Source organism: Engraulis encrasicolus, chromosome 14 (assembly GCF_034702125.1).
Source record: "Engraulis encrasicolus isolate BLACKSEA-1 chromosome 14, IST_EnEncr_1.0, whole genome shotgun sequence".
NCBI classification, from domain to species: domain Eukaryota; kingdom Metazoa; phylum Chordata; class Actinopteri; order Clupeiformes; family Engraulidae; genus Engraulis; species Engraulis encrasicolus.
The window spans coordinates 20925559-20950558 of NC_085870.1; the positions used below are offsets into that span (position 1 = coordinate 20925559).

General features: G+C 44.0%; 2 protein-coding genes across 3 annotated transcripts in view; one reads left to right on the top strand and one right to left on the bottom strand.

The window, feature by feature from the left end:
* LOC134462999 (metabotropic glutamate receptor 2-like) overlaps window positions 1-7598 on the top strand; it is a 48637-nt gene extending 41039 nt beyond the window's left edge. The window contains exons 9-10 of the mRNA XM_063216258.1: window positions 6067-6247; window positions 7522-7598. Coding sequence (XP_063072328.1) covers window positions 6067-6247; window positions 7522-7598 — 258 coding nt within the window. The remainder of the gene's footprint in view (window positions 1-6066; window positions 6248-7521) is intronic.
* A 7497-nt stretch (window positions 7599-15095) lies between these two features.
* rrp9 (ribosomal RNA processing 9, U3 small nucleolar RNA binding protein) lies at window positions 15096-24188 on the bottom strand. 2 transcript variants are annotated; one of them, XM_063216390.1, is made up of 15 exons: window positions 23980-24188; window positions 23616-23698; window positions 23395-23507; window positions 23204-23271; window positions 22979-23020; window positions 22690-22816; window positions 22031-22155; window positions 21043-21135; window positions 20383-20483; window positions 19747-19881; window positions 19106-19168; window positions 18531-18685; window positions 16717-16796; window positions 16271-16344; window positions 15096-15421 (listed from the first exon to the last, which is right to left on the bottom strand). In XM_063216390.1, the coding sequence occupies exons 1-15, from the start codon at window positions 24055-24057 to the stop codon at window positions 15295-15297; spliced, it is 1464 nt and encodes a 487-aa protein (XP_063072460.1). In that variant the 5' UTR covers window positions 24058-24188; the 3' UTR covers window positions 15096-15294. The 2 variants fall into 2 exon arrangements, with proteins under 2 accessions (XP_063072460.1, XP_063072461.1); XM_063216391.1 differs by having other exon boundaries at window positions 18540-18685; window positions 23980-24187.
* Between the last annotated feature and the right edge of the window lie 812 nt (window positions 24189-25000).

Sequence of the window (25000 nt, forward strand, 5' to 3'; positions counted from 1 at the left end):
CGCCAACGCAGCTTTAATGAGTAGGACTTAACATTTTAATGAGGTCAACGTGAACTCTGTGTCACTGGTCCTTGTGCACGTCGAGATGACTGTTCACAGATTTAGCGCTGAAGTGATATAGGCCTAATTTATTTCTTCGACCTTTCCCACTTAGAAAATTATCCAGTACTCTAGTTAATGTCCCTGCCTTGCTGTTGTCCTTTTCTCCGGACCATTAGCTGTAAACTGCAGCACCTTACCTACACTAATTGTGTCGCAGTGTAAATAGCTAATGCTAACCAACTACGCAAGTGGCCAGTGTTGCCAGATGTGTCTGATCAAATCCGCCCAAAAACCGCCAAGAGGTGCTAAATTCCACCCAATTTCAACAAATTGCATTGATTTATATGGACATAAAACTGCAGAAAAAAACGCCAAATGGCCGATTTTTCCCGCTTTTACCCACAGACGGCCATCCCAAGTAGCCTAATTGGCGGGTAACCGCCCAATCTGGCAACACTTCAAGTGGTAATTGACAACTACGGTGATAAGAATTTTTTTTACTCTGGCCTCTCTCCCTGTGACTTGACCTGAACACACCTGCGCACTGTCTAAGACTGCCGGTGTGGAAATTAGATTTTTTTTTTGGCTAATCTGTCTGGTAGAATAAAAGATATGCAATGCAGGGATGCTGGAAGTCATTTGAATTTGGAAGTGCTTTTGGGATACTATATGATATATAAATATGAAATACAGTATATTTTCATACAATAGGCTTATCAAATTCCATTCAATTCACATGAGTTTTGGGTTTGCTGAAAATGCTGACGCCTAACAAAATGTAATTAAAGTTTGATTGAAATCTGCCATCGTGCCAAAGTGTTTATCATTCCATTGATTTATGATTTATTATTGATTTTACTTTCTACTATTGTTAGAGACAAATTTCACAGTTATCATTTTCAATTTAAAAAGGCTATTTATTCCTGTCACATATCGCAGTGGTATTTGGGAAGTAATTAGATAGCTCTGTCTGCCATAGCCGTATCAAGTCAGAATGTCAATGAATTCTAGCTGCTTTTAGTGCAAAAGGCCAGGCTATCAGCACAGGCTCAAAGCATGATAAGGTCTTCTGCCTCATGCCATCGGCACTGGCTTGATAGCAACAGGTTTACTAATTTATTATTTTGCGTCTGGTTTGTTTTCTGGTTTCTGGTTTTGGCTTTTTCAATCCAGTTTTTTTTCCTGAATTGCACCCAGCTCTTGTGTGCAACCCCTTTCCTTTTTCCTGCATTACGTTTTTGGAATTACGCACTGATCAAAACGCTCCAAAAGACAAAGACACAGACGCCATCTTCACTTATTGTACCTTCTTTTGCATCTGGGCCATTCCATGCCAATCTGGAACACATCTCCATGAAGCTGCAAATAATGCAGATGTTCTACTTCTGCAATCATTTATAAGGCATTGTTCTTACATATAAGAGAGAGGAATTAAATCTTTATTTTAAGTGAAATTTTATCCTTTTCAAGTTAATGACTGTCTCAGACAGGGGTATCGTTTGTTTTTATGCTGAATTTTCGAGGCAGTTGCACAACAGCTGACTATACATGGGTTCACCGTGTTTGTAAACACGATATTGAGAGGAGGGGCAAGACACTGGCCATATATAGGCTCAAATTTGGTGTGCTGGTAGAGGGATACTGTATGTGTAGCATGTAGCTAGATCATCATGTTTGCTCTAAATATGATACCCCTTTTTCACAGTAGTCCATCAAAGTTGTTCAACAATGTTGACAACATTTATAATTGCAGTATTTGTGCTGTGCATTTTTAGGGCTTCAGAAGACAAATTTCTATTCTTTATTATTTGCTTACTTATCCTCTTCGTCCTGGCTGAGACATGAGGCCAAGTACGTCAGTATCAGAAAGAGGGACACATCTAGCCATTTTGTGATATACAGCAAGCATGGGGCCCTCAAAAGTCATTATATAGACACAAAATTCTGTGTTTGGTGCTATTTAAGAGCTTTGTCTCATATATAGGCCTAAGTATAAATCTCTGATTACTTAACATAGGCCTACTGTAAATGACAAATTAAGATCAAGCATACTTTTTGCGTGTATTTACGGCAGCTAGTGTGACAGTTGGGCCCCCTATGGAGGATAGCCGGGCCCTAGGCAACCTTGTCCGATTAGAAATCAGTGAGTCCACATTGAAGGCATACCATCACTGCCTGTACACTGCTTCTCAAATCTGTTATTGTCTGGCCAGCTACATCACACACCTTACCCCCTTCCCCCCCCCCACCTCAATCTGTTTTGGTTGTGAAGTTTCTGGCATTGATGTGGCCTTCCCTTTCCCTGGGTGGTAAGCTGCTGCCGTGCAGTTCACCGTCTGTGTTTTTGGGGAGACATAAATCATGGCACTTTGCCCTTTCAGTTGTGAATAAAGCCAGCAGGTGACGCTTTGGGAGCTCCCCTCTCGCTCTCGCTCTCTCTGTCTCTTTATGTGTGTGTGTGTGTGTGCGTGTGTGTGTGCGCGCGCGTGCGGATCCACAGCTAAATGTTTTTGGGTGGATGGATGGAGCTTTCACACAGTCGATACATCAGCAGTCGTGCCTTTGTCTCTGAAAATGTTCCAGGCATAATAGGCCTGCTAACCAATCACAATAATGATGCGTCATATGAATCAATATGCCCCTTACTCCTATGGAAGGATACAGCTCAGAATTTACTTACTCTTTAAACGTTTTAAACTGATCCATTTTTAAAGGACCGCTAAGCAACTTTTTCTCAACCATTTCTGACATAAATGTCATGGAATGAATGAATCTCCTCACGTCATCCGGAAAATCATCACCATTCTAAAAAGGTCTCCGATGCCTGCAACATCACCGGCTGGTGCATCTGTTAAGCTGTCAGAATGAGTACACCACATGCCGATAAGGCCCCTAGACTGGCAAAATAAATGTTATCAAGGGATCAAAAATCTTGCCAGACTGTCGCCACCCCACCCTTCCCCTCTCACACATACACACCAACAAACCGTAAGCGAGTTCATAAAAGCCTAAACACATACACACCGCCGAACTCCTGCGTACACATTGGCCACGGTGTCCTGTCTCTGCAGGCCATGAATGATTTTCACAGATCTAAGGGTCTTAATGCAGACAGTGTCCCTCGGCACAGACACCCCACCCAGGTGACAACTATGTCCACCTGTGGATATGACAGGTGTCCTTGGAATGCTTGTCAGCTACATGCGGGTCAGTGACGTTTCAGCTGTAGCACACGTCAGGGAGACGTCACGCAACAACAGCCAGTGCCATTATACATAGGTTCTAAATTTTTGTTTTCTCCTGGCTGCGCGACACTAGCTGAACTCAACGCAGAACTCAACCTCTGACTGTTGGAAACCGCTGTCGGTCAAAAAATAAGCTCACTTGGTTGGCTGCCAGTGTCTTGCCCCTCCTCATAACATTGTGTTTATAAACACACGGTGAACCTTTGTATTGTATGGAATTACTAATTCATTTTTGTATGTGTGTGTGTGTGTGTGTGTGTGTGTGTGTGTGTGTGTGTGTGTGTGTGTGTGTGTGTGTGTGTGTGTGTGTGTGTGTGTGTGTGTGTGTGTGTGTGTGTGTGTGTGTGTGTGTGCATGCATGCGTGCATACATGTTCGTGAGTGTTCTTGTTTAAAGGTAGGCCTTCTGTGTGTGAGATCATACATCAAAGTATGAATGACTTGTACGTACTGTATCTTTTGTTTTCAAAAGGTATTGCATATTTTGCGGGGCCAAATAGGAAAGTGTGAATTATTTGTTTAGTCATGTGTTTCATAATTGTTGCAATGTGCAATTGGCACTAGCAAAGGCAGACTTCGCTTCCACATAAACTACAGTATATGTTGCACAGGTCCCTGATGTTCTCATTAGCTGACTCCATGTGTTGAAGGAGCCTTGTTGTTATAGTAGGGGAAACCCCTCCGGAGCACAGCTGGGTCCAGACTGTGAACAGAGCTGTCCGGTTGGGCAGTTTCCCACCCAATTTGGCTGTTTAGGAAGACCATCTGTGGGTAAAAGAAAAGATGTTGGACAGGTATTTGTTTGAATTATTAAGGCCATAGAAATCAATATGATTTCATTCAAATTGGGCAGAACTTAGCGCCTGCAGTCCAGTTTTTGAATTTATTGGCTGGCAAAGGATCTGACACCACTGAGCACAGTGTCATGAGCCTAATTTAAAAACACACTGACTCGGGAAGGTCTCCATTTGATGGCCCCAATGTGCAACGAAGGACAGAATGACTTGATGACTTGATGACTGATCTTGTGGGAGGAAGTTATTATTTATGGTTTTGGCTACTGTCATACTCTTGCACACAGGGCCACTGACAACTTTCACCGGGCCTGGGAAATCTGAAACCCAGTGTTAAAATAATATTTGTGGCAGTCCAGTCTATTCAATGTGGGTTTTTCTATTATTCCACTATTTCCCGCACAAGGCCTTCAATTGTTCCCATGTCTTGTGTTTGTATTTGCAAAACTATTTGCATGTTTTTTCCTGCTCCCTTAGGAAGGCCTTAAGAACACTACCATGCCTCTCTGTGAGAGGTTTTGTGCTTTTGAGCCGTTTGCATGTTTACTCTGGGGTGCATTTCTCAAAAGAAAAGTTGTTAGCCTGTTAGCAACTTCAATAGTTGCCAACGGGAAAATGCATTGAAAACAACAAAGTAGCTAATGTAGTAAGCAACTTTGGTTTCGAGAAATGCACCCCTGGATTGTTTTTCTGGATCTGTGCTAGTTTGTTCCCCATAAGGCCAACGTCCTGTGCATCTCCGTGAGTCTTTGTGAGAAGTGAGAATGATCTGGAAATGATCGTAGCATAGTCTAATTTCATAATATCAAGACCTAGGCCCAGTGGTGTAGTCTACGTAGAATGCAGGTATACAGAGTATACCCACTTCTACATTTTAGGGGCTTCAGTATACCCACTTAAAATTGATTGATCCATTGTTTAGAATAGCATAAATATATACAGTATACCCACTTAAAAAAATGCTCGAATATACAGTATACCCACTTCAAAAAAGTAGACTACACCGCTGTATTGGCCCGATTCGCACGGGACTTTAATCACCTATGGCCAATGTCGTGTGTATTTCTGAGTCTGAGGGTGGTAAAAGAGCCGTTCGGCAACCAGGAACTTGCTGGTTCAAGCCCTGCTCTGCCTGACCCCATCGATGTGTCCTTCAGCAAGATACTGTACTTAACCCCAAGTTGCTCCTAGTGTCTGGGTTGGTACCCCGCGTGGCAGCCACTGCCAACGGTGTATGAATGTAAGTGTGAATGGGTGAATGTGAGGCATACAATGTAGAACACTTTTGAGTGCTCGAAGGTGTGGAAAGGCGCTATATATAAACTCAGTGCATTTACCATTTTTGAGATGCTTTGAGTTGCCTCCGGTTGGTGTATTTGCTCTGTATTAATTCTGGATCTGTGCTTGTTTGTTTGTTCCCCACACTGAAGGTAGCCTACAGCAGACCACCTCAATGTGCATAGATCTCTGAGTCTTTTTGTATGTGACTCACTTTCTGAATCTGTGCTTGTTTGTGCATGCCCCGGAGGTGCAGACTACCACCATGTGTATCTCGGTATCCCTCAGTGGCTCGATGGTGTACACACATAGTTAGGCAGGCAGGCCCATGGATAAATTGAGCCACATAGGACTTAAGGCTCACAAGTCCCTCTCTCTGTCTCGTTTTTTGTGTGGCCCTACAGGTGCATACCACCACCATGTGTATCTCAGTATCCCTGAGTGGCTTGGTGGTGTACACAGACAGTTACCGTAGGTCAATGCATATGGATAAATTGAGCCATATAGGACTTAATGCTCACAAGTCCCTCTCTCTGTCTCTGTGTTTTTGTGGCCCTACAGGTGCAGACCACCACCATGTGTATCTTGGTATCCCTCAGTGGCTTGATGTTGTACACGCACAGCTAGGCCAATGATGCATAAATTGAGCCACATAGGACTTAGTCTTCAAATCTCTCTCTCTCTTTCTCTGTTTTTGTGGCCCTACAGGTGCAGACCACCACCATGTGTATCTCGGTGTCCCTGAGCGGCTCAGTGGTGCTGGGCTGCCTGTTCGCGCCGAAGATCCACATCATCCTCTTCCAGCCCCAGAAGAACGTGACCAGCCTGCGCTCCAAGGAGAACCGCTTCGCCACCAAGCTGAACACCGCCGGCTCCAACTACTCCCAAGGTGTCTCCCCCCTCCTCCACCACACCAACACCAACACCAACACCAACACCAACACCAACACGCAGCAATACACAGTAACGCACACGTACACACTCTCGCTCTCGTGCACACAGACGCTCGCCGCACTCCCTCTCTCCTCGTCCTTGTGCATGCAGTCCGTAACTCACACGGAGACGCACACGTTTTCTTTCTCGCTGACGCACACGCGTTCTGTCACCCAGAGCGAGAGTGAGATGATTACAGAGAAAGAATGTGAGGAAGATGACGAATCTACAACTAGAATGTAACCAAGATTACCTGTATTTTACGCATTGTACTGTACTGACAACGATATGCAGTGATTATATATGCTGTATATTCATGGCTGGATTGGCAATAAGGCATACAGGGCATTTGCCCGGTGGCCACCAGAAATTTTGGGCCCTATGAAAGATTCGAATTTTGGGCCCCTTAAGGGCCCCTGTTAGTGCTTTTGGGCCCTCTTAAGGGCTCTTGTCAGTGCTTGGGCCCTTAGAATTTGTAACATCTTTCCCCCCCTAGCGGCACCCATGCCGGTGGACTCTTGATGATTTTGATGCCTTTTGATGCCTGATTCTCCCCTAAATATAGTGGTGTCAGTCCTCATGCCACTACTGCTGACCTCTTCGAGTCAGATTTCAATATTCATTTTGGCTGTTGTGGTCAAAATAGCTCATAATAGATGACTGAAAATGTTGTCGTTGTCTCTCTCAACGCCAGGCGGACCGGTCTTGGCTGAAAACGCCCGGCCTGATTATTTGTCCCAGTCCAGCCCTGTGTACAGTATATTGATTGATATATTCATCAATCATGATTCAAAAAACACAGATGACTATTTTGTTGTTCTGTTTTGAACCATAAAACGCTGTGTTTGCCTGTGTACTTGGAGCAAGAGCAAAGGAGCTGTTGTCCGCAAGTTGCTTTCAGACAACAAGGATATAACTGAAGCAAGAACTAGCATACTTTACAAAATGGACTTACAAAGATATGCAGTGATTACATATACTGTATATTGATTGATATATTCATCAATCACAATAAAAAAAAACACGGGATTGGCCACGTTACAGTATAGTATAAAAGGGCTTTTTTATATATATTTGCTCTTTCCTTCTTTTTTGACCCACAGATGATCTTTTGTTGTCTGTGTGTTATTGTTACTGTTGCTGTGTTTTTAAACCATGCCGCCTTGTGTTTGCCTGTGTACTTAGATCTCCATCATCAATCATCCCTCCATCACCAACCCTCTCCCCCAGGTTCGGCCTCCAACACCCCCATGCCCACCGTCTGCAACGGGAGGGAAGTCGTGGACTCCACCACCTCCTCCCTGTGAACCAGGGAAACGGGAACAAAAAAAAGAGGGGGGGTATTTGGCACACAGTCTCTCTCTCTCTCTCTCTCTCTCACACACACACACACACACACACACACACACACACACACACACACACACACACACACACACACACACACACACACACACACACACACACACACACACACACACACACACACACACACAAACAGTTGTGGACTTCACCATCTCTTCCCTGTGAACCAGGGAAACGAGAAAAAGAAAGGGGGGGGGGGGTTGGCACACACTCTCTATCTCTTCCACACACACACAAAAATGCACATGCACACACAGATTAATCATCGATGGATGTTGACAATGGATCTTGAAGATGGAACCAGGAAAACCTGTGAACCAGGGAAAGGAGAAAAAAAAGAAGGGGGTGGGGGGTTGACACACTCTCATACACACACAGATTAACTGTTGATGGATGCTTACAATGGATCCTGAGCATGGATGCTGAGGAGGAGTGGAGAAGAGGAATGGGTGAGGGCACGTGGGCACTGATACACACACACACACACACACACACACACACACACACACACACACACACACACACACACACACACACACACACACACACACTGTCGATGGATGCTTACGATGGATACTGAACATGGACGCAGGGCATGTGGGCACTGACACATACACATGCACACACCATGTCAACCGTCGATGGAAGCTGAAGATGGAGGATGCTGAAGATGGATGCTGATGAGGAGTGTGTCGGGAACAGAACTGGGTGAGGGTACTACTACATGCGCGCACACACACACACACACACACACACACACACACACACACACACACACACACACACACACACACACACACACACACACACACACACACACACACACACACACACACACACACACACACACACACACACACTAACCGTCTGCTGACATTCCCTGCTATGGATGGTGTAAAACTAATCTGACTCTCGCCACATGAATGAGTTCCTCCTTGCTCCACAAACTCTATTGCCTCTTCTCCACTGCCGGGTTTCAGGTAGGCCTACAGCTCGACACAGCGTGACTCGGCCGCCACTTTTGGCTTTTCAAATAGGCACTACACATCTCAATCGTATAGCACAAAGTGGCGGCCGAGTCGTGCTGCGTCGAGCTGTAGGCCTACCCGAAAACCGGCAGTGGAAAAGAGGCATATCTGGATCTATGCTAGCCATAGGCATAGCTTTCTAAAGGTGTGGTTTTAATTTTGGTTTTATTTTATTTAAAAATTGCCTTTATTTGACAGGAAAGAGAAGGTAGTGACAGGAAGTGAGTTGGGAGAGAGACGGGGAAGGGTCGGCAAGGACCCGGGCCGGGAATCAAACCCGGGTCGGCCACATAGCAAACGTGTGCCCTACCATATGCTCCACGGTAGGGCCAGTTTTTATTTATTTTTAAATCCTTGCAAGAGGTTGGGAAAACACTTGTATACATGTGACTCATTTTGAAATGAGTGGCTGTTTTAACGACTCACAGATTCGAAAAACAGGTAGAATTATAGAATCAATATCGATGACTGAGTTCATGCAAGCAGCCAACCTGTCACGCTTCACTTATTTATGATTTTGGACGGGTCGAATCTGACCCTCGTATGAGCTCTTGAAGCAGAGCGGACTGCGCAAGGGTCTGGCGAGAGTCAGGCTAACACACACACACACACACACACACACACACACACACACACACACACACACACACACACACACACACACACACACACACACACACACACACACACACACCAACTTTACTCTGACGACTCCCTACAACTGCCTACAATGGTTGCTGAAGTGAGCGAGGAGGAAGAGGTCCTTCGACACCCCCCAATGTTGGCCTATCTCCTCTCATATGAGACTTGCGCACCAGACTGAAGCTAAGAAGAACCAGGGAGACTGAGCCCAATGCTTCTACATACTAAGAAAGCAGCTATCAATGTGACTTATTACTACTGTACTGAACGATGTACTGTACTCTATCCTAACCTGTGTAGTTTTGACATGTTAACTTTTTATCTGTGAAACACTGGGTTATGCTGACTTGAAATTTAATATAATAAAATAATAATAATACGTTGTGGAAATAAAAAAAAACATGAAACGTTAGGTTGTTTAGATTCTGTTTGGCTTTATGTGAAGAACAGTCTTATTCTCCGCTGAGGAGGCATGCAGTATGGTAGTTGTTTGTGTTGGCTTAGCTAGCTGGCCAATTCGTTAAGCTAAGCCCAGGGCCGGTTCTAGTCAAGTTGGTACTCTAGGTCAGTGTTTCCCAACCAGGGGTATGTGTACCACTAGGGGTACGCGAGCACACTGCAGGGGGTACTTCGAAAAGATATTATTATAACAAATATATGGAGCAGTCACATCAGGACAGGGAAAGTGATATAAATCATGAATTAGGGGGTACTCATGGCACAACAAAGAGGTTTATATGGAGCAGTCACATCAGGACAGGGAAAGTGATATAAATCATGAATTAGGGGGTACTCATGGCACAACAAAGAGGTTTAGGGGGTACGCGAGACAAAAAAGGTTGGGAAACACTGCTCTAGGTGAGCACCACTCCTTTCTGTGGAGTTAGAAATTATCTTTAAATATCGTGTCCTACATCTGATCAAGCACAGCTGAACTAGTACTTTTGTACATAGGCTACTGAGTGCCCATGAATACTCGTTGTCAATGTAAAGGTTAATACTTTAACTCGCTTAACATTCTAATTGTGTGGGACTTGGCGCCCCCTAGGCGACCGACCTGTCTGCCTATGCCTAGAGCCGGCCCTGGCTAAGCCAACCGCGTGGACTGCGCCTGTTATGGTTATTGCATTACAGTACGTAGCACTCTGTATGGCTGTAAGTTTCCATGTCCCATGATTCCCTGTGATCTGGTTCGGTTTGCACTGAGGCATGCACTGCAGAAGCCTCATTAACTGTGTAGATTTCTGCAGATTGGTTTTGTTTGTGTGTGTGTGTGTGTACTGTATGTTTTTTGTTAAGGTGAACGGTAGGGGTTGAAGGGGATCACAACATAGACATATTTATATAACATAGGCGTGACATAGGCGTCCTATGATAGGCCTACTATACATAGAAAATATTCATAGTAAGTCTATGGATCACACAGATCATTCCAGACTCTTTTGGAGTCTTTTTCAGGCCACTAAAAACTCTCTGCTGTCATTGAAAACTACTGCTGTTATTTTTTTTTTCAACGCCATCAACTGACCAAGACCCCTTAGAGCAGGGGTGTCAAACATACGGCCCGCGGGCCGCATCCGGCCCGCGGGAGGGTTCCATCCGGCCCGGATGTAAAAAAAAAAAAAAAAAAATTTTTTTTTTTTTTTTTTTTACTTTTTTTTTTTTTTTTTTAAATGAAATAACCGAAATGCGCAATTACGGCCCTCGGGGCAAAATCGAAACCTGCATGACATTAACCCAATGGTCCCTCTGTTACACTGTATATATGTAGTAAAGTGCACATCACACTTCTATTATAAATAGTGAATTTGTACTGTAACAGGCATTTCATAAAGCTCATATATTATAGACCTCATATATAGAGATAAAATGTTAATACTTCTTATTCTTATTGTATTGGTATTGGTTGTAATTAAATAATAAATATAATAGGATTTGTATTGGTTCCTATTAAGCTCAAACTGGAAACGGGATGTTAGAATGCGTGAAAATGCAGGAAATTGCATACGAGAAATACAAAATTTTCTGGGGGTAAACCACCAGACCCCCTGCCAAAATGAACTGTCCCATATGTAATTCATTGACGGTTGCCAATGAATTAATGAAGGAAATTTTGCATAGGATTATCAGTATTGCATTGCTTTCTACATATTCAACACACTTAAAACGTGATAGTACTGAACACTAATCCTCTGCTTTACGTTTTTTTTTTTTTTTTTTTTTTTTGCGATGATGTTACTAATGCGGCCCGCTTGAGGTCCACATGGGTTGTATGCGGCCCCCGGACCAAAATGAGTTTGACACCCCTGCTTTAGAGGCTTGGGGCCCTAAACCTTTGCCCGTGTTGCCTGACGGCTATACTTTAACCTCTGAGGATCATTTCCCAACACAATAATTGCTAATTATGTTCGCTTCTTTGTTGGTAGTAGCCTAATGACCGTTGCCAAACAAAGTTGTCTAATGTTACTGCCTGTCAATTACGGTGTTGGGAAACACGGTCCTAGGTAGAGTGGAGGGGTGGGGTCATTTCTCTGAATGCTGCCATGTAATATAAAATAATAAAATATATTATAACATTAAGACTTATAGCACCAGGGGGGTCACACACTTGTTTCCATGAGTGGGTGCATCCTCCCTGAGTGCTGTGATGCAAACATCCTGCCGTCTTATATTGAGCTAGTGTAGAGCAGAGAAAGTAACAACTACTGTATATCCAATAGTAGGATATTTTCCTCGTTTTGACAATGTTTAATGAAATGAAATGAATTGTGTTCTTACTTTTTTTGTTTCCTTCTTAAGTGTAGGGTATTATGTTAAGTGTTTAACATAGAGTTCAGTGAATAAGTCAGTGCTTTCTTGTAATTTAAATTGCAAAATAAACTTTTGTAAATGAATAAGGCTCCATGGTGCATTATTTCTATGGCCCCCACACACAGCACTTTAGATGATGGTGTGTGGATTACACTGCATGCTTCTGCCTCATAGAAATAGAAATATTGCCTGGATCTGAATTAATCTGATCAAGCATCAGTGCTGAAAAAAGCTGCCGGGGATTTACATATTTAAAACACAGCAAATTATCCAAGCATTTTATCTAACAAGATACCCCCCCCCCAACACACACACACATCTCCCCTCCACACATCTCCCCTCCCCTCCCCTCTTTCCCTTTTCCACATGCTCCTTGTGCTAATTATGAAGACTATTATTAGTCCCTGTCAAATCGGTCTCCATATCTCTCTGGTGGAGCCCTAGCTTGACATCAGCTCATAGACATACAATAAAAATAAATCACACTAGATACGTAAGCCATCTTTAACTTGATGCGGGAGAGGTTGAGACGTAACGGTTAAAAGGTACACTGTGCAGGAAATGGTCAAAGGGTACTGCAACTATGCTGCTCATTGGAACTGGGCTGCCTATTGCCAAATTTGATCTTTTCATGAAAGTTTACAAAGTAATAAAATAATAGTATCGTATGAATACTTAGAATTTCATGGTGGTGGTAAGTATTCTTGAAAAAGGTAACATTAGTGAATGGGTAGCATGGATTCTGGAAATAAAGAACTAAAAATCTCACACAGTGTCCCCCACTTTGTGTTGTAATCACACAGTTGTGGTTACAAATCCCATACCCTGTAAGGAAGCAGTGGGTAATGTCAAGAGTCTTTAAGCAAGACACAGAGACCCCATGTTAGTCCAGGGGCTGCAACCAGTAGCCGCAACTAAATGTCTGTGTGCATTCCAATATGCAGACTTGCATCCTGCACTTGTGCTTGCGGCCTTGTACCAGGAAGTAATACGTCATGATGACATCACTGACAACAGCATTGTATTTCAATATCTTGCAGAAGCTCAATTGTAAAGTAATTTTCTCATTGGCAATCGGGATGGTGAATGAAAAACTGTCCCCCAAAAACTGTTGTGGCTAGGCTGACAGCTAGGAAACTTAATTGTTTTCTCCATGGAGATGGGGCAAGGTCACAAGCACAAGTGGAGGACAGGAGTGTGCATGTTGGAATGCACCCTAAAGGGTGGTTTATGCCTCGAGATCAGCGTCACTGCATCATGATGCAGTGAGCCGCGCAGTTAACGTAGTGAAGCCCCCCCCATCACGCAGGTACTCTGGGGCACCTCCCCAAAATTGTGTCTCGACGCAGGGAGCGACGGCGTGAAAGGGCGAAAATAGGTCTCTGATTGGTCCTCTCGACCAGCCTGCTCTGTCCTCGAGTCGAGAACAAGCGCTACTTCCTTGTTCTAACCTTCGTCGGTCTACGGACTGTGAGCTCTTCATTAAATAAGTTGCCCGTGCTTTGTTGTTTGATTTATTTACACGAACCGAAGACAACACATGCGCTTGCAAGTTACGACGCTGAAGTTATTTGGACAGTTGAACAGTGGTTCCGAGGTCGAGGAAACATTCCGCTTTGTCCTCGACAAATGAGCCACTTCTTTGTTCCAAACTACTACTGTGGCTGCCAGTGCGATCAAACATGCACGTGATATAAAGATTTAATGTTTCATTTTCATTCTCGTCGAGTCTGTGATGCTAAAAAACAACCGACACGTCTAGTTTACTCTTTGTATTGAAGGCAGTTTCAGCGTGGAATGACATCGCGCAGACCGTGCTTCAAAACAGGGCATAAACAAGAATTAACTGCATCATGGCTGCGTCAAAGCTCACTCTGTGGCACAAGTAGGAAGCATAACTGAGCCTTAAGTCTAAATGTGTCATGTTTTGGACGAGAGTGGAAGTGTGTAATGGTGGAGGTACTGGAGTATATTGAAATAGAATCGGGGCACTACATTGTAGTTTCACTTATCGAATACTGCTAATTTTTTCTCTAAAATTATTTTTTATATTTTTGGGCATTTAAGCGTTTTTTTCCCCCAGACAGTTTTCAGCTCAGGAAATGACTGGGAGAGACGTGGGAGGACCAGGATATGACCACGGGCCGGAATCGAACCCTTGTGGCCGGATGACCGTACAGTGCCTTGGTTGTGGCTTGATGGAACCCTATATGGTTCTAGAACCATTATGGTTCTGGATCCCAGTCACTGATAAGTAGGCCTTAGTTTGATTTTTACAGTTCTGCCAGCAACAGTTCACACCCAATAAGCTTCATTCTCACACTTACGCAAGTTACCATAACTTCAGTCTAATGAATTTTCAAGTCTTTTTCGATCTTCTTACTAAATTCCCTACATTTAGAACAATTTACTCTGTCAAAAAGCAATTCAACAATCATGCAATTGAAACAAACAAACAGGCCGATTACATCTTTCTCCTTGGACAGGATAATGAACGGCTACCATCTTTTAAAGTTAACTTTGTTTGCAGCTGTTGCTGCAGCTTGTTAGCTCTGGTTGCACATTAGCTCACTGAGACTAGCACGCCGCTCTGCTGGCAACTGACAGTTTCAATAGGCTTAGCTCCGCCCCTTCAATCACCCGCTGTGAAACATCTGGTAGAAGGAGATGATCTTACAGGGTGTACGTTTCCACACCAACTCACTGGTGTTCAGCGCTGCTGAATTCACGTGATCACACGCACGCAAACACATGCACACAGCTGTTATACCCAAATTAAATAGTACCAGTCATACTATTGATATGAATTACCTTTGAAGAGTAACAATAACGTAATTGGAACTTCAGAAAAAAAAAATGTGCATTCTCACCTTATTCACGCCTAATTCTTTTTAAAGGGTTAAGAATCCTCTATTTCTGTGACAAAGCTGATCAACATCACCACATGACGAGTTTTTTTTTCTCAACATAGAATTTAATTAGCCCCTCAAGGGACTAAATAATGCACATCATTTACAAAGGCAAATAAACCAGATGAATAAACAAAAAAACGCAGTTCTTCAAAAGTGATGAACTCCCTCATTCATACATACAAACACAAGAAGGCTATGACACAAGCAGCAGTGGTGGCGGCGGCGGCGACGACGACGGCGGACCCTCAACGTTCCTCCTGCTCCACCTCCTCCGCCGCGTCTGTGGCCGTCGGTACTTCCGGATCTTTCCTTTTCAGAGGTATGATGTACAGTCCATTTTTGGCTTCCTTTAGTCTCCACCACCTGCCAAGCCTGATTTTTGGCACACACACACAAGCGCGCGCGCACACACAAGCGCGCGCGCACACACACGTCAAATAGGAGTCCCCACATTTTCTCCCAAAGTACAGTGTTCCAATGAACATGAATAAATGGTGACACCTTGTGGTAAAACCAGAGACGGTGCAGTTAGAACCTAGGAAATATTTGGTATAACAATTGACAGCGCAGTGTTAAAGCTCAGCTTGATGGTTTATTTGAGCCTTATTAACATTGAGTAAGCTCACACTCCAGGTGACAGGTGAATAAAAACAACTCTGTGATGTAACGGACATAGTTTAGAATGGCCTCTATGTAACTCCTTACTTAATTCTCAAGAAATGCGGGCCTAGTGGTTAAGGAATTAGTCTCGACTGATCAAGAACTGAAATGCCATTGGGCATGGCACCTAACCCCTAATATCGCTCCAGTAACCAATGGACTGTAACCAATACCCTGAAACGTATTCACGTTAAATTGCTTTGGGAAAAAGTCTGAACTAAATGTGAAGCAAACAGGTAATTGCATACCAGACAAAAAAGAACAATAGGGCTCTTTTGGCAGTCTATTGACACACTGGTGTCTGATATTTATACCAGGCTGCCCAATTATCCTTAACTTGTCATGCTGCTCGATTTTACACAAGTTCACTACTGCGCGTGATGCCATCAGTGGCAGTAATTGTTCCTATTTAGAGTGCCTGGCATATGTACTGACAAGTATAAGTGAGCAAAACACGCACACAGAAGGAGAACGCTCAAGGAAGCTGTGAGGCGAGGAGCTGTTTACAAACTCCAAATGCCAAAAGCAGACGGGCCCTTTCAGTAGAATGCACCAACCCACCTGTGTTCTTGTCCAACACCTGCCACGAGGAACTTTCCGGAGTTGGCAAACTTTAAGCTGTTCACAAAACCCACCTTAGAGAAAGAGAAGTGAAATCAGCAAAAAATGTATACATAATTATGGACCATATATAATTCCTGGAGCTTGTTAAATACTCCACTTCAAAAACTTGCCCAAACAATCATTACTAACTTACAACAACACAAAAACTCTTTCCCTATTAAGTCATTGAAGTCTGTCTTAGGTCTCATTACCTCGGGACTACTTAATCTGTCTGTAAACCACAGGACACAAAGCCAATATGTCTTGAGGAACAAGATGTTCCTATTTGGAAAACTTTGAGCTGTATGTTGTATGACTTATAATATATCACCATAAATGGCACTATAACATTGATGTGCATTATAGACCGTTAAGCAAGTGTCATCTGAATCCACAGGTCTTACCAAAGGGATGGAGAAGAGGGGCTCTAAACCTCTGTACCCTTGGCCGCACTTCCACAACTGCACCTTGGAATTATGGGAACCTGTGGGCAGAAGAGAGAAGAAGGGAACGTCAGAGCTCTGGTCTCCACATGAACTACACATTGAGGTAGGGGTAGCGTTGCATATGGGCAACTGTATATGGGAGGATGAAGTGGTGGATTCTGCCCAACAAAGGCAAAGTGCAGTAACTATGCCCAATGTTAAGAAATTCTCATTAAAATTGAGGAAAAATGGCCTTCAAACCTTTGGTATTAGTGTGAATATTGTAGTTACTGTAAATCGGACATTGCAATATCTCTAAAACGGGACACAGTCGGATCAAAAGGCTTTGTCACAAGATAAAATATGTACTTTAGGCAGTATCAATGGTATCAATCAGGGGGTTGCAATGACAGTCATTGTCTGAATGGGGTGGGGGGGGAGTGACTGTACTAGTAATTGTGTGGGTTAGGGTCTTCAGCAGTAGTCTCGTGCAGTCATGGGTAAGCGGTTAGGGCGTCAGACTTGTAGCCCAAAGGTTGCCAGTTTGACTCCCGACCCACCAGGTTAACCAGTGCTCTCCCCCATCCTCCTCCATGACTGAGGTACCCTGAGCATGGTACCGTCCCGCCGCACATTTGGGGTTGCCCCCTTGCAAGGGTGAGGCATAAAATGAAATTTCGTTGTGCGCAGTGTGCAGCATACCTGTCAACCATCCCTAATTCCCCGGGAAACTCCCTAATTTTGACCCATTTCCCGATTTGATTTTTTCCCCGGAAATATCCCAGATTTTTCACATTATCAAAAAACACCGTCGGTCCAGTAGGCTATTTAGGCTACCCACGGCTCTGTCCGACGAACCACACCCCCTCTTGAAGAGAGAGACACGGGGTCTTGCTTATCAAGCTACCTGCCAGAAGACGGTATGCCAGATACCACCAAGAATTTAAGTTCCTTAAAAATACGAGCCGTCAACCTCGAGCTCCGTAGCGCTTGTGCGCCCACTCTTTTCCTCAGAAACCGTCAGTTCATGCAACGCATAAAACAGCCTCGGAACAGCGAATCATGCGATTGACCTAATCACAACCTGTATCAGCACGAAGTTTTGCACGAACAGACAACTTGTGCGACAAAACAACAAGAAGAAACTCATTGCGCTAATTTCATTGTTTAGTTTTCATTGCATTGATTCCCCACGCTATAAAACGTGTGCTGAGGGAGTTTCGACATGGAGCTGTCTTTGCACGCGCGAGTTGTGAAAAGCAGAGTAGAACGCACCGTCCGATCTGTCTCTGTCATCCCGTTGACTGTCAAAATATGGCCTTTAGAACATTTCCCGGATTTTGGCTTAAAATATGGGAATTTTCCCGGATTTTGGGAGCTCAAAGTTGACAGGTATGGTGTGCAGTGAACACTTTGTGTGCTGTGGAGTGCTATGTCACAATGACAATGGGAGTTGGAGTTTCCCAGGTGGGCTTTCGCTTTCGGCTAGTGCTGTGTTGGGTTTCATTTTGAATTAGTAGTGTGTGGTATGGAGGGGTTTGTTATTTGTACTAATGGTGTGTGGGGTGTGCAACCTGAGGCACCTGAAGCCACCGTGTCTGAGTTGACCATGGCGACCACAGAGGAGACCCAACAGGGGTTTGTATTAGTTGTGTATGGTATGGAGAGGCTTGTATTTGTATTAGTAGTGTGTGCTACAGTATTAATCGTGTGTGCTATGGAGGGGCTTGTACTGTATTTGTATGGGTATTATTTGTACTATTAGTAGTGTGTGCTATGGAGGGGTGTGTAACCTGAGGCACCTGAAGCCACCGTGTCGGAGTTGACCATGGCGGCCACAGAGGAGACCCAGCAGGGCTGCTCCAGGCCGGGCTCGCCCCTCTTGCCGTGGGCCATCTTCACCGTCGTCAGGGGCTTCTTCTTATTCACCGTCCACACCGCCACAGAGCTGCAGGGAGACACAGGAGGGGAGAGAGCACACACACACACCAAGGATACAGTTAGCACAGAATGTGTATGAAAAGTGTAATTTTCCCAAACCGAATGTCTCATTAACTTACATGCAACATCGGCTAGCTTAAATGAACAGTCCATGCTTCATCCACGGCTGTTTGGCTATATTATTTGAACAGCCGACAACACAACATGTTTTCAGCGTGAACAACGCGTGTCTACAGGTTCTTGTTTTTCGATTCTTCCTTCCCAACATTACTTGACTTATCCCCCAATACTTTCCCCCAAAAAGGGGCATAACGCACATGGCACACGTCACGCCGGTTACATGTATACACTAGGCTGTAGAGCAATAAACTAGGCTGAAGAGGTATACACTAGGCTGAAGAGGTATACACTAGGCTGAAGAGCTTACCCATCATCTCCTCCTGTCACCATGTGCTCCTCATTAATCAGCTGAATGCAGTCTATGGAGCTCCTGAACACACAACACGGAAAACAGCACATTAATTACTAGCACACAGTACCACCAATTGTCTGAAAATGAAATATCCATAAAAAGTCCTGCTTGATGATGGAATAAGTGCGAAATCCAAACGGACAGAGACTGGCTAGCTTAAATGCTAGCTAGGGAATGTTTATCCAGATACATGACTAGGCTGATGGAAGCAAACACATATACAGCTGCAGAAAAAAATTGAGACTACTTCAAAATGTTTCGTCTGTTTTTTTTGATAGGTTTGTGTTTGAGTAAAACAAACATTGTCATTTCATTCTGTAAACTGCAGACTACATTTCCTCCAAATTTGAAAAGAGAGATATTGTCATTTACCGCATTTATTTGCAGAAAATTACAAATAGTCAAAATCACACACAAGATGCAAAAAAGGCAAAGAAAACAAGTTGATATTCACTTTAAAACAACATACGTAGAAATGTATGTTTCAACTTAAGAAGAGTTCAGAAATCAATATTTGGTGGAATAAGTTTGATTTTTAGAGACAGCTTTCGTGCGTTTTGGTCTGCGTGGGTAAAATATATACAGTAACTACTCACTCGTGGCCGTGGAACACCAGCTGGGACTCCTCTGCGATCTTCCAGACGCGTACAGTGCGATCACGACCCCCCGCCGTCACACACCGCTCACGACTCATACAGTCCAGACCAGTGATGGCATCCTGGTGACCAAACCTGTACACACGCACACAGAAGTTAATTTCACTGATGCACTCACATTATGCAGGGGTGGGGAACCTTTTTCATTCGAGGGGCCACTTCAAATACCTCCAAGGGCCGTACTATGAACACAAACCTAGAAAAGGTGGGGTCCGTTTTAAAGCCGGCTGCCTTCAACATAAGCCGAAAGTGGCAGGGGAAATCTTGGTTCATAGTACGGCCCTCTGAGGAATTTTATGGCCCTTTGTGGAATTTGAAGTGTCCCCCCCGAATGAAAAAGGTTCCCCACCCCTGGGCTAAAGCATATTTAAAATAGACAACATGTTTCCACATGAAAATGTCTCAAAATAGGGGTCCACTAGGGTGCGGGGCCGACCGTTGAGTCAGTTCTGCGCTGCTAATTATGAGGTGTCCCTTTAAGCAAAAAGCGCCCGGGTCCTATTTCTTTCCCTGACCAGCCCTGGCCTGCATTATACATTCACATTTTCTAACTATAAGGAAGGCCGCAACACTTACAGAGTCTCCACGTAGGCGTTCTCATCAGCATTCCACACTTTGATGGAGCGATCATGCGAGGCACTGTACAGATCGTGGGTACCTCTCCTGAATGCCAGCCCCTACGACAGATGGAATATTATTATGCAACACTTCAAAAAGGGACTCTATGCTACATTTGTAAGGTTAATAAATCTTGTTGTTATATCAGAAGATGGGAGGATGATGCTAGAATGATTATCTTGTCCATTGTTTGTATTTGTTGTTTTTGATGTTGGGGGACATGCTACCAAAAATTCCTATCAACTTTGTTGACATGGCAAATAAACTCTTGAACTTGAACTTGATTATATTGCGACTCAATGATGTCAGACATCCATGGTTCTGACTGCTCTTGGCTACTGTACATTTGGCAGTCAGCATTTCATCCTCATGATAAAACGCCTCAAAACAAAAAGTTGCCTCTAGAGTCCCTTTAACAAAGGAAAGGCACAGATACAAAGCAAGCCAGTGTTACATTTCTCAAAAGCATCTCTGCTAACCAGTAAGCAAATTACTAGGTCTCCAATGGGAAATTACATTGCAGCCAAGTAAGTTGCTAACTTAGTTAGCTACGATGTTGTGGAAAAACGCCCCAGAGATACAAAAAAAAGGATAACAGAAACACGTGTTAAGACTTACTGAGACGGGGCCTCTGTGACCGGTGAATTCGTACAGGTGTTTACACGTGGCTGCCTCCCAGATCATGATCAAGTTGTTCATGTCTCCTGTAGCCTGGCAGAGAGGAACAAAACGGTACAGAAGAATCTCTACAGGTGACAATCTAACACGTGTCCTGAGGAAGGCCGACAGGCCGCAACGTTGTCATATTAAAAACTTGTTTATTTAACTCGAGAGGGTGCGGCACTTCTCTCCTACTGCAAGTGTTTTACTGGTTGCCAGCACCTTTGTTTCTGGTGTGCGTTTTGCACCTCTACTCATCAGAGAAGAATCTTTAGTCATCTGGAGGGTTCATCCACAACCCCATTGGCATTTCCCACAGTCCACAAGACGTACTACGTACTGTACGCGAAAAACTAAATCTGCACAGTAGGCTTGTTCAACATTACTTCAATATTTAAAGCAATACATTTGACATGGATCGCAATTACCGCACAATATTGTCTCAATGATTCTGTACCACACCATAAATATAAAAACATAATGCAATAACTTCAAGTTGGTGGCTTTTTCCCAATCACTCAACTAGCCTGTCACTTCCACAACTGTGACTGAGCCAAGGCTCCCGTGGTTACCCCAGTCCTTGTGTAACAAAGAAAAAAGCATGCACGTCAGTCTAAAAAAAATTGGCTGCAGGAGTAGCAAAGTGTCATGAAAGCTGAAAATAAAATCTGCAACATCAAGCTTCCATTTCTTACTTTAATGTGACGTTTCGGGCAGCATTCCCTTCATCAGACAAGTCCGATGGAGGGCATGCTGCCAGAAACGTCACATTCATTCATATTCATACTCCAATGAGTCCTTACCCGGTAGTACTCAAAGTAGCGTCCCTGTACACAACCACTGTCCAGGTGCTGGTGATGTGCAGTAAGAGTAATCCAAGTAAATGAAGTATGAATCACCGCACACTGACCAGTATTCTTTGCTGGTAGTTTATTTGAGTCCTTACCAGGTATTTGCCATCGGATGAGATGGCCATGCAGAGGACATGAGCCGTGTGGCCCACGTGCCTGTCCTCCGTACCCTTCCTCCCTCCTGGCACTTTGTGGACCTTCCTGCCCGTCTCCACTTCCCCTGCAATGGTAAACGGTAACGCGGGTCAGTTCACGAACAGAATGCAGCAACACCATGCAACATACGTGAGTTATACATACAGACTGCAATTCCAGACATTAAATGCAACCACTAGCCTAGCTAGTCCTGGTGTAACAAGTTGAATTTTTTGTGTGTGTCAAATACACAACTCTGCATGCAGTGAAATGATGAAGGAGTCTCCGGTTCAGAAAGTTAAAACCATGCCACACAATTCTATCCAACCAACTCTGATCAGATCGGACAGGTAGACTTTTCAGCGAAACCATGTGTTCTAGAAGGAAACTGTGACAGGGTTTTGCTATAGGACATATTTCGTATACATAGGTTTTTTTTTAAACACTGTGCTGTGAGGAGGGGCAAGACACTGGCAGCCAACCACGTGAGCCAAAGCAGAAAATGAGAACCCATGTATATAGAACCATCTCGACACTGTCCAAGGTTACCCTTCCACTCAAGCAAAGCAGGATGGCAAACAAGTACTGTATACTGGGTATACATTGCAATATGGCTTACATTTGATGATGGAGCAATCTTTGGCAGCTGAGAAGATGTGCTTGTCGTCGGGAGTGATGACCAGGCAGGTGACGGGCAGCTTGTGACCTCGTAGGAGCTGTATCTCCGACGCCTCCGGAGGGACCAACTGCAAAATGACAGCACAGATGATACACACCAGGGAATACAGATGCACCAGCCAGAGAATGCAGAGGATTACAATCCCTCTATCGCGATAACAAACCTGTCATGAGTTGATAATAACCCACATATGCATGACAAGTCAGATGAATTCAAATTAGTCACTCACTTCTTTGCCAATCAGTCGCTGCAGCTTCCCTCGCTGCTCCAACTGCAGATCAACCACAAAAAATAAACTGAGAGTTAGTGTGTGGTATATAACATGAGGGCAGATTTTTATCCAGTGACTTACAAAACAGGACGTCGAGAGCATCAAAAACATGTCCTGAATGAGAGTGTCAGTCATTAACAGTTGGAAACCTTCAATTTAGAGTGAAGTGACAGGCTGCATTACCACGTCATCCTGTAGTCTTCCTGCAATCAGGTCTGACTCGAAGTCATCCTCCTCAGCTTTCTTCTCCTCTATACAGAACAGACAACAATACAGCGTGAGCAAGCTTTACAGTAGTCACCCACAGAACAGGTAAAAGTGGCTTATTTAAAATGGCATAGGCTACACAAGACATCACTAGGAAATATACTCACCCTCTTCCCTTAGTTGATCAAGATACAACTTGGCCAAGCGTAGTTTCTTCTCCTGTGCAGTCTCTTCGATTTCCTCGTCTCCATCTTTGCGTTGCTTTTTGACCACTTGATCACTACAACAACAGAAAGGTAATTTACGTGCCACAACGTTGCTGATACTCAGACGAAAAATAAAATCTGAAAAGGGGGTAGCTGATGGCCATGATGAAACCACTTCTCACCTTTCATTCTCTGAATCGCTGGAAATTTCTTCATTTAGGCGTTTGCTAAGTTTGGATTGACGTTTGCCAGCCTCGCCATCGCCCTGAGACGCAGAGATCAGAGAGCACAGAGATACCGGTAAGTAACGTAGCATGCTAACATCAGCTTAACTTCTTGCAACATGTATGAAGGGTGATGCGCCTTCTACACTGCAAGTAAAATGACATTGAAACACGGACGCCTCTTTACTGTCATAGCATTGTAGGAAGCAAAAGCCCTCGACACTGTAACTTTTAAATGGGTGCCAAACAATTTACTGGTAACTTTGTTGACAAATGTTTGAGTAGAAATGGGTGGCTACATGGTCCAGTTGAAGCTTCTTACCTTGCGTCCCGGGCCGTATGTCTTTTCTTTTGACGTGGAAATCTTCGGGTTACCCTTATTCTTTAAGAAAAATGACATGATGAAAACAAAGAAAACGGTATAAATATAGTTAACTTAATGTAACGAAATCAGCATTTCTCCCATGCTCTGGGTGCATTCCACATGTGAGTTTTCTGTGACTTCTTTGTCTGAGTTTACGTTGCATGCTTCAGTCGTTACTGCCATCTGGTGGGCTGGTGTATGAAGTGCAAGGCCTGTCGTTGTAAATGTGTAGTAGGCCTACTCCACCTGCAGATGGTGCTAGATGTCACAAACTCGAAATTGGCATACGTTTGGGGGCTTTATTTTTATCCCAGTATTAAAATGGCAAGACAGCTGCGATACAGGCATTTGTTGTTGGCTCAGTGAAAAACTATAATTATCTATTTGAATGGAGCCTTGTTTTTAAACAGAGCTCATGGCAGTGGCCAGTGTAGCCTAGGGAGTAACACATTATTAAAAGTAGCCTAATTAATTACTGTAATGCATTAATTTATTTGTTAGACGTTGCAGGGTAAATTACAGTGCTAGTAACTGAAGTTACAATGCATTTTACTGTAACCTGAGTATGAGAGAGTTAAATTGAACGGGCACATTTTCACTTCTCCACTTCACCTCTCTCATCCTCCTCCCCTCTGCTCCCCACCCCCTCTCTCTCATCCACTCTCCTTCAATCCTCCTCCTCCAATCCTCCCAGCTGTCAGCAGCAGAGTGGCACAGTTCAGTTCAGTTGAGTCCAGTGAGGTGCGTCTCTTCTACCTTACTCCCATCCATGATCCATACCTCTATCCATCCCTCTGGTTTGCTCTTGTCCCTGCCCACCTGGTCAGCACCGTGAGCCTGTCATAGCAGGAGCACCCACAGCGACTCCCTATACACACAGAGAGCCCTACAGAGAGGACTGGATGTGCCATCGACAGACGACTACATTTGAGGAGTCAGCACAGGAGTACAGGAGAGATCTCCACTCACTCTCTTCCTC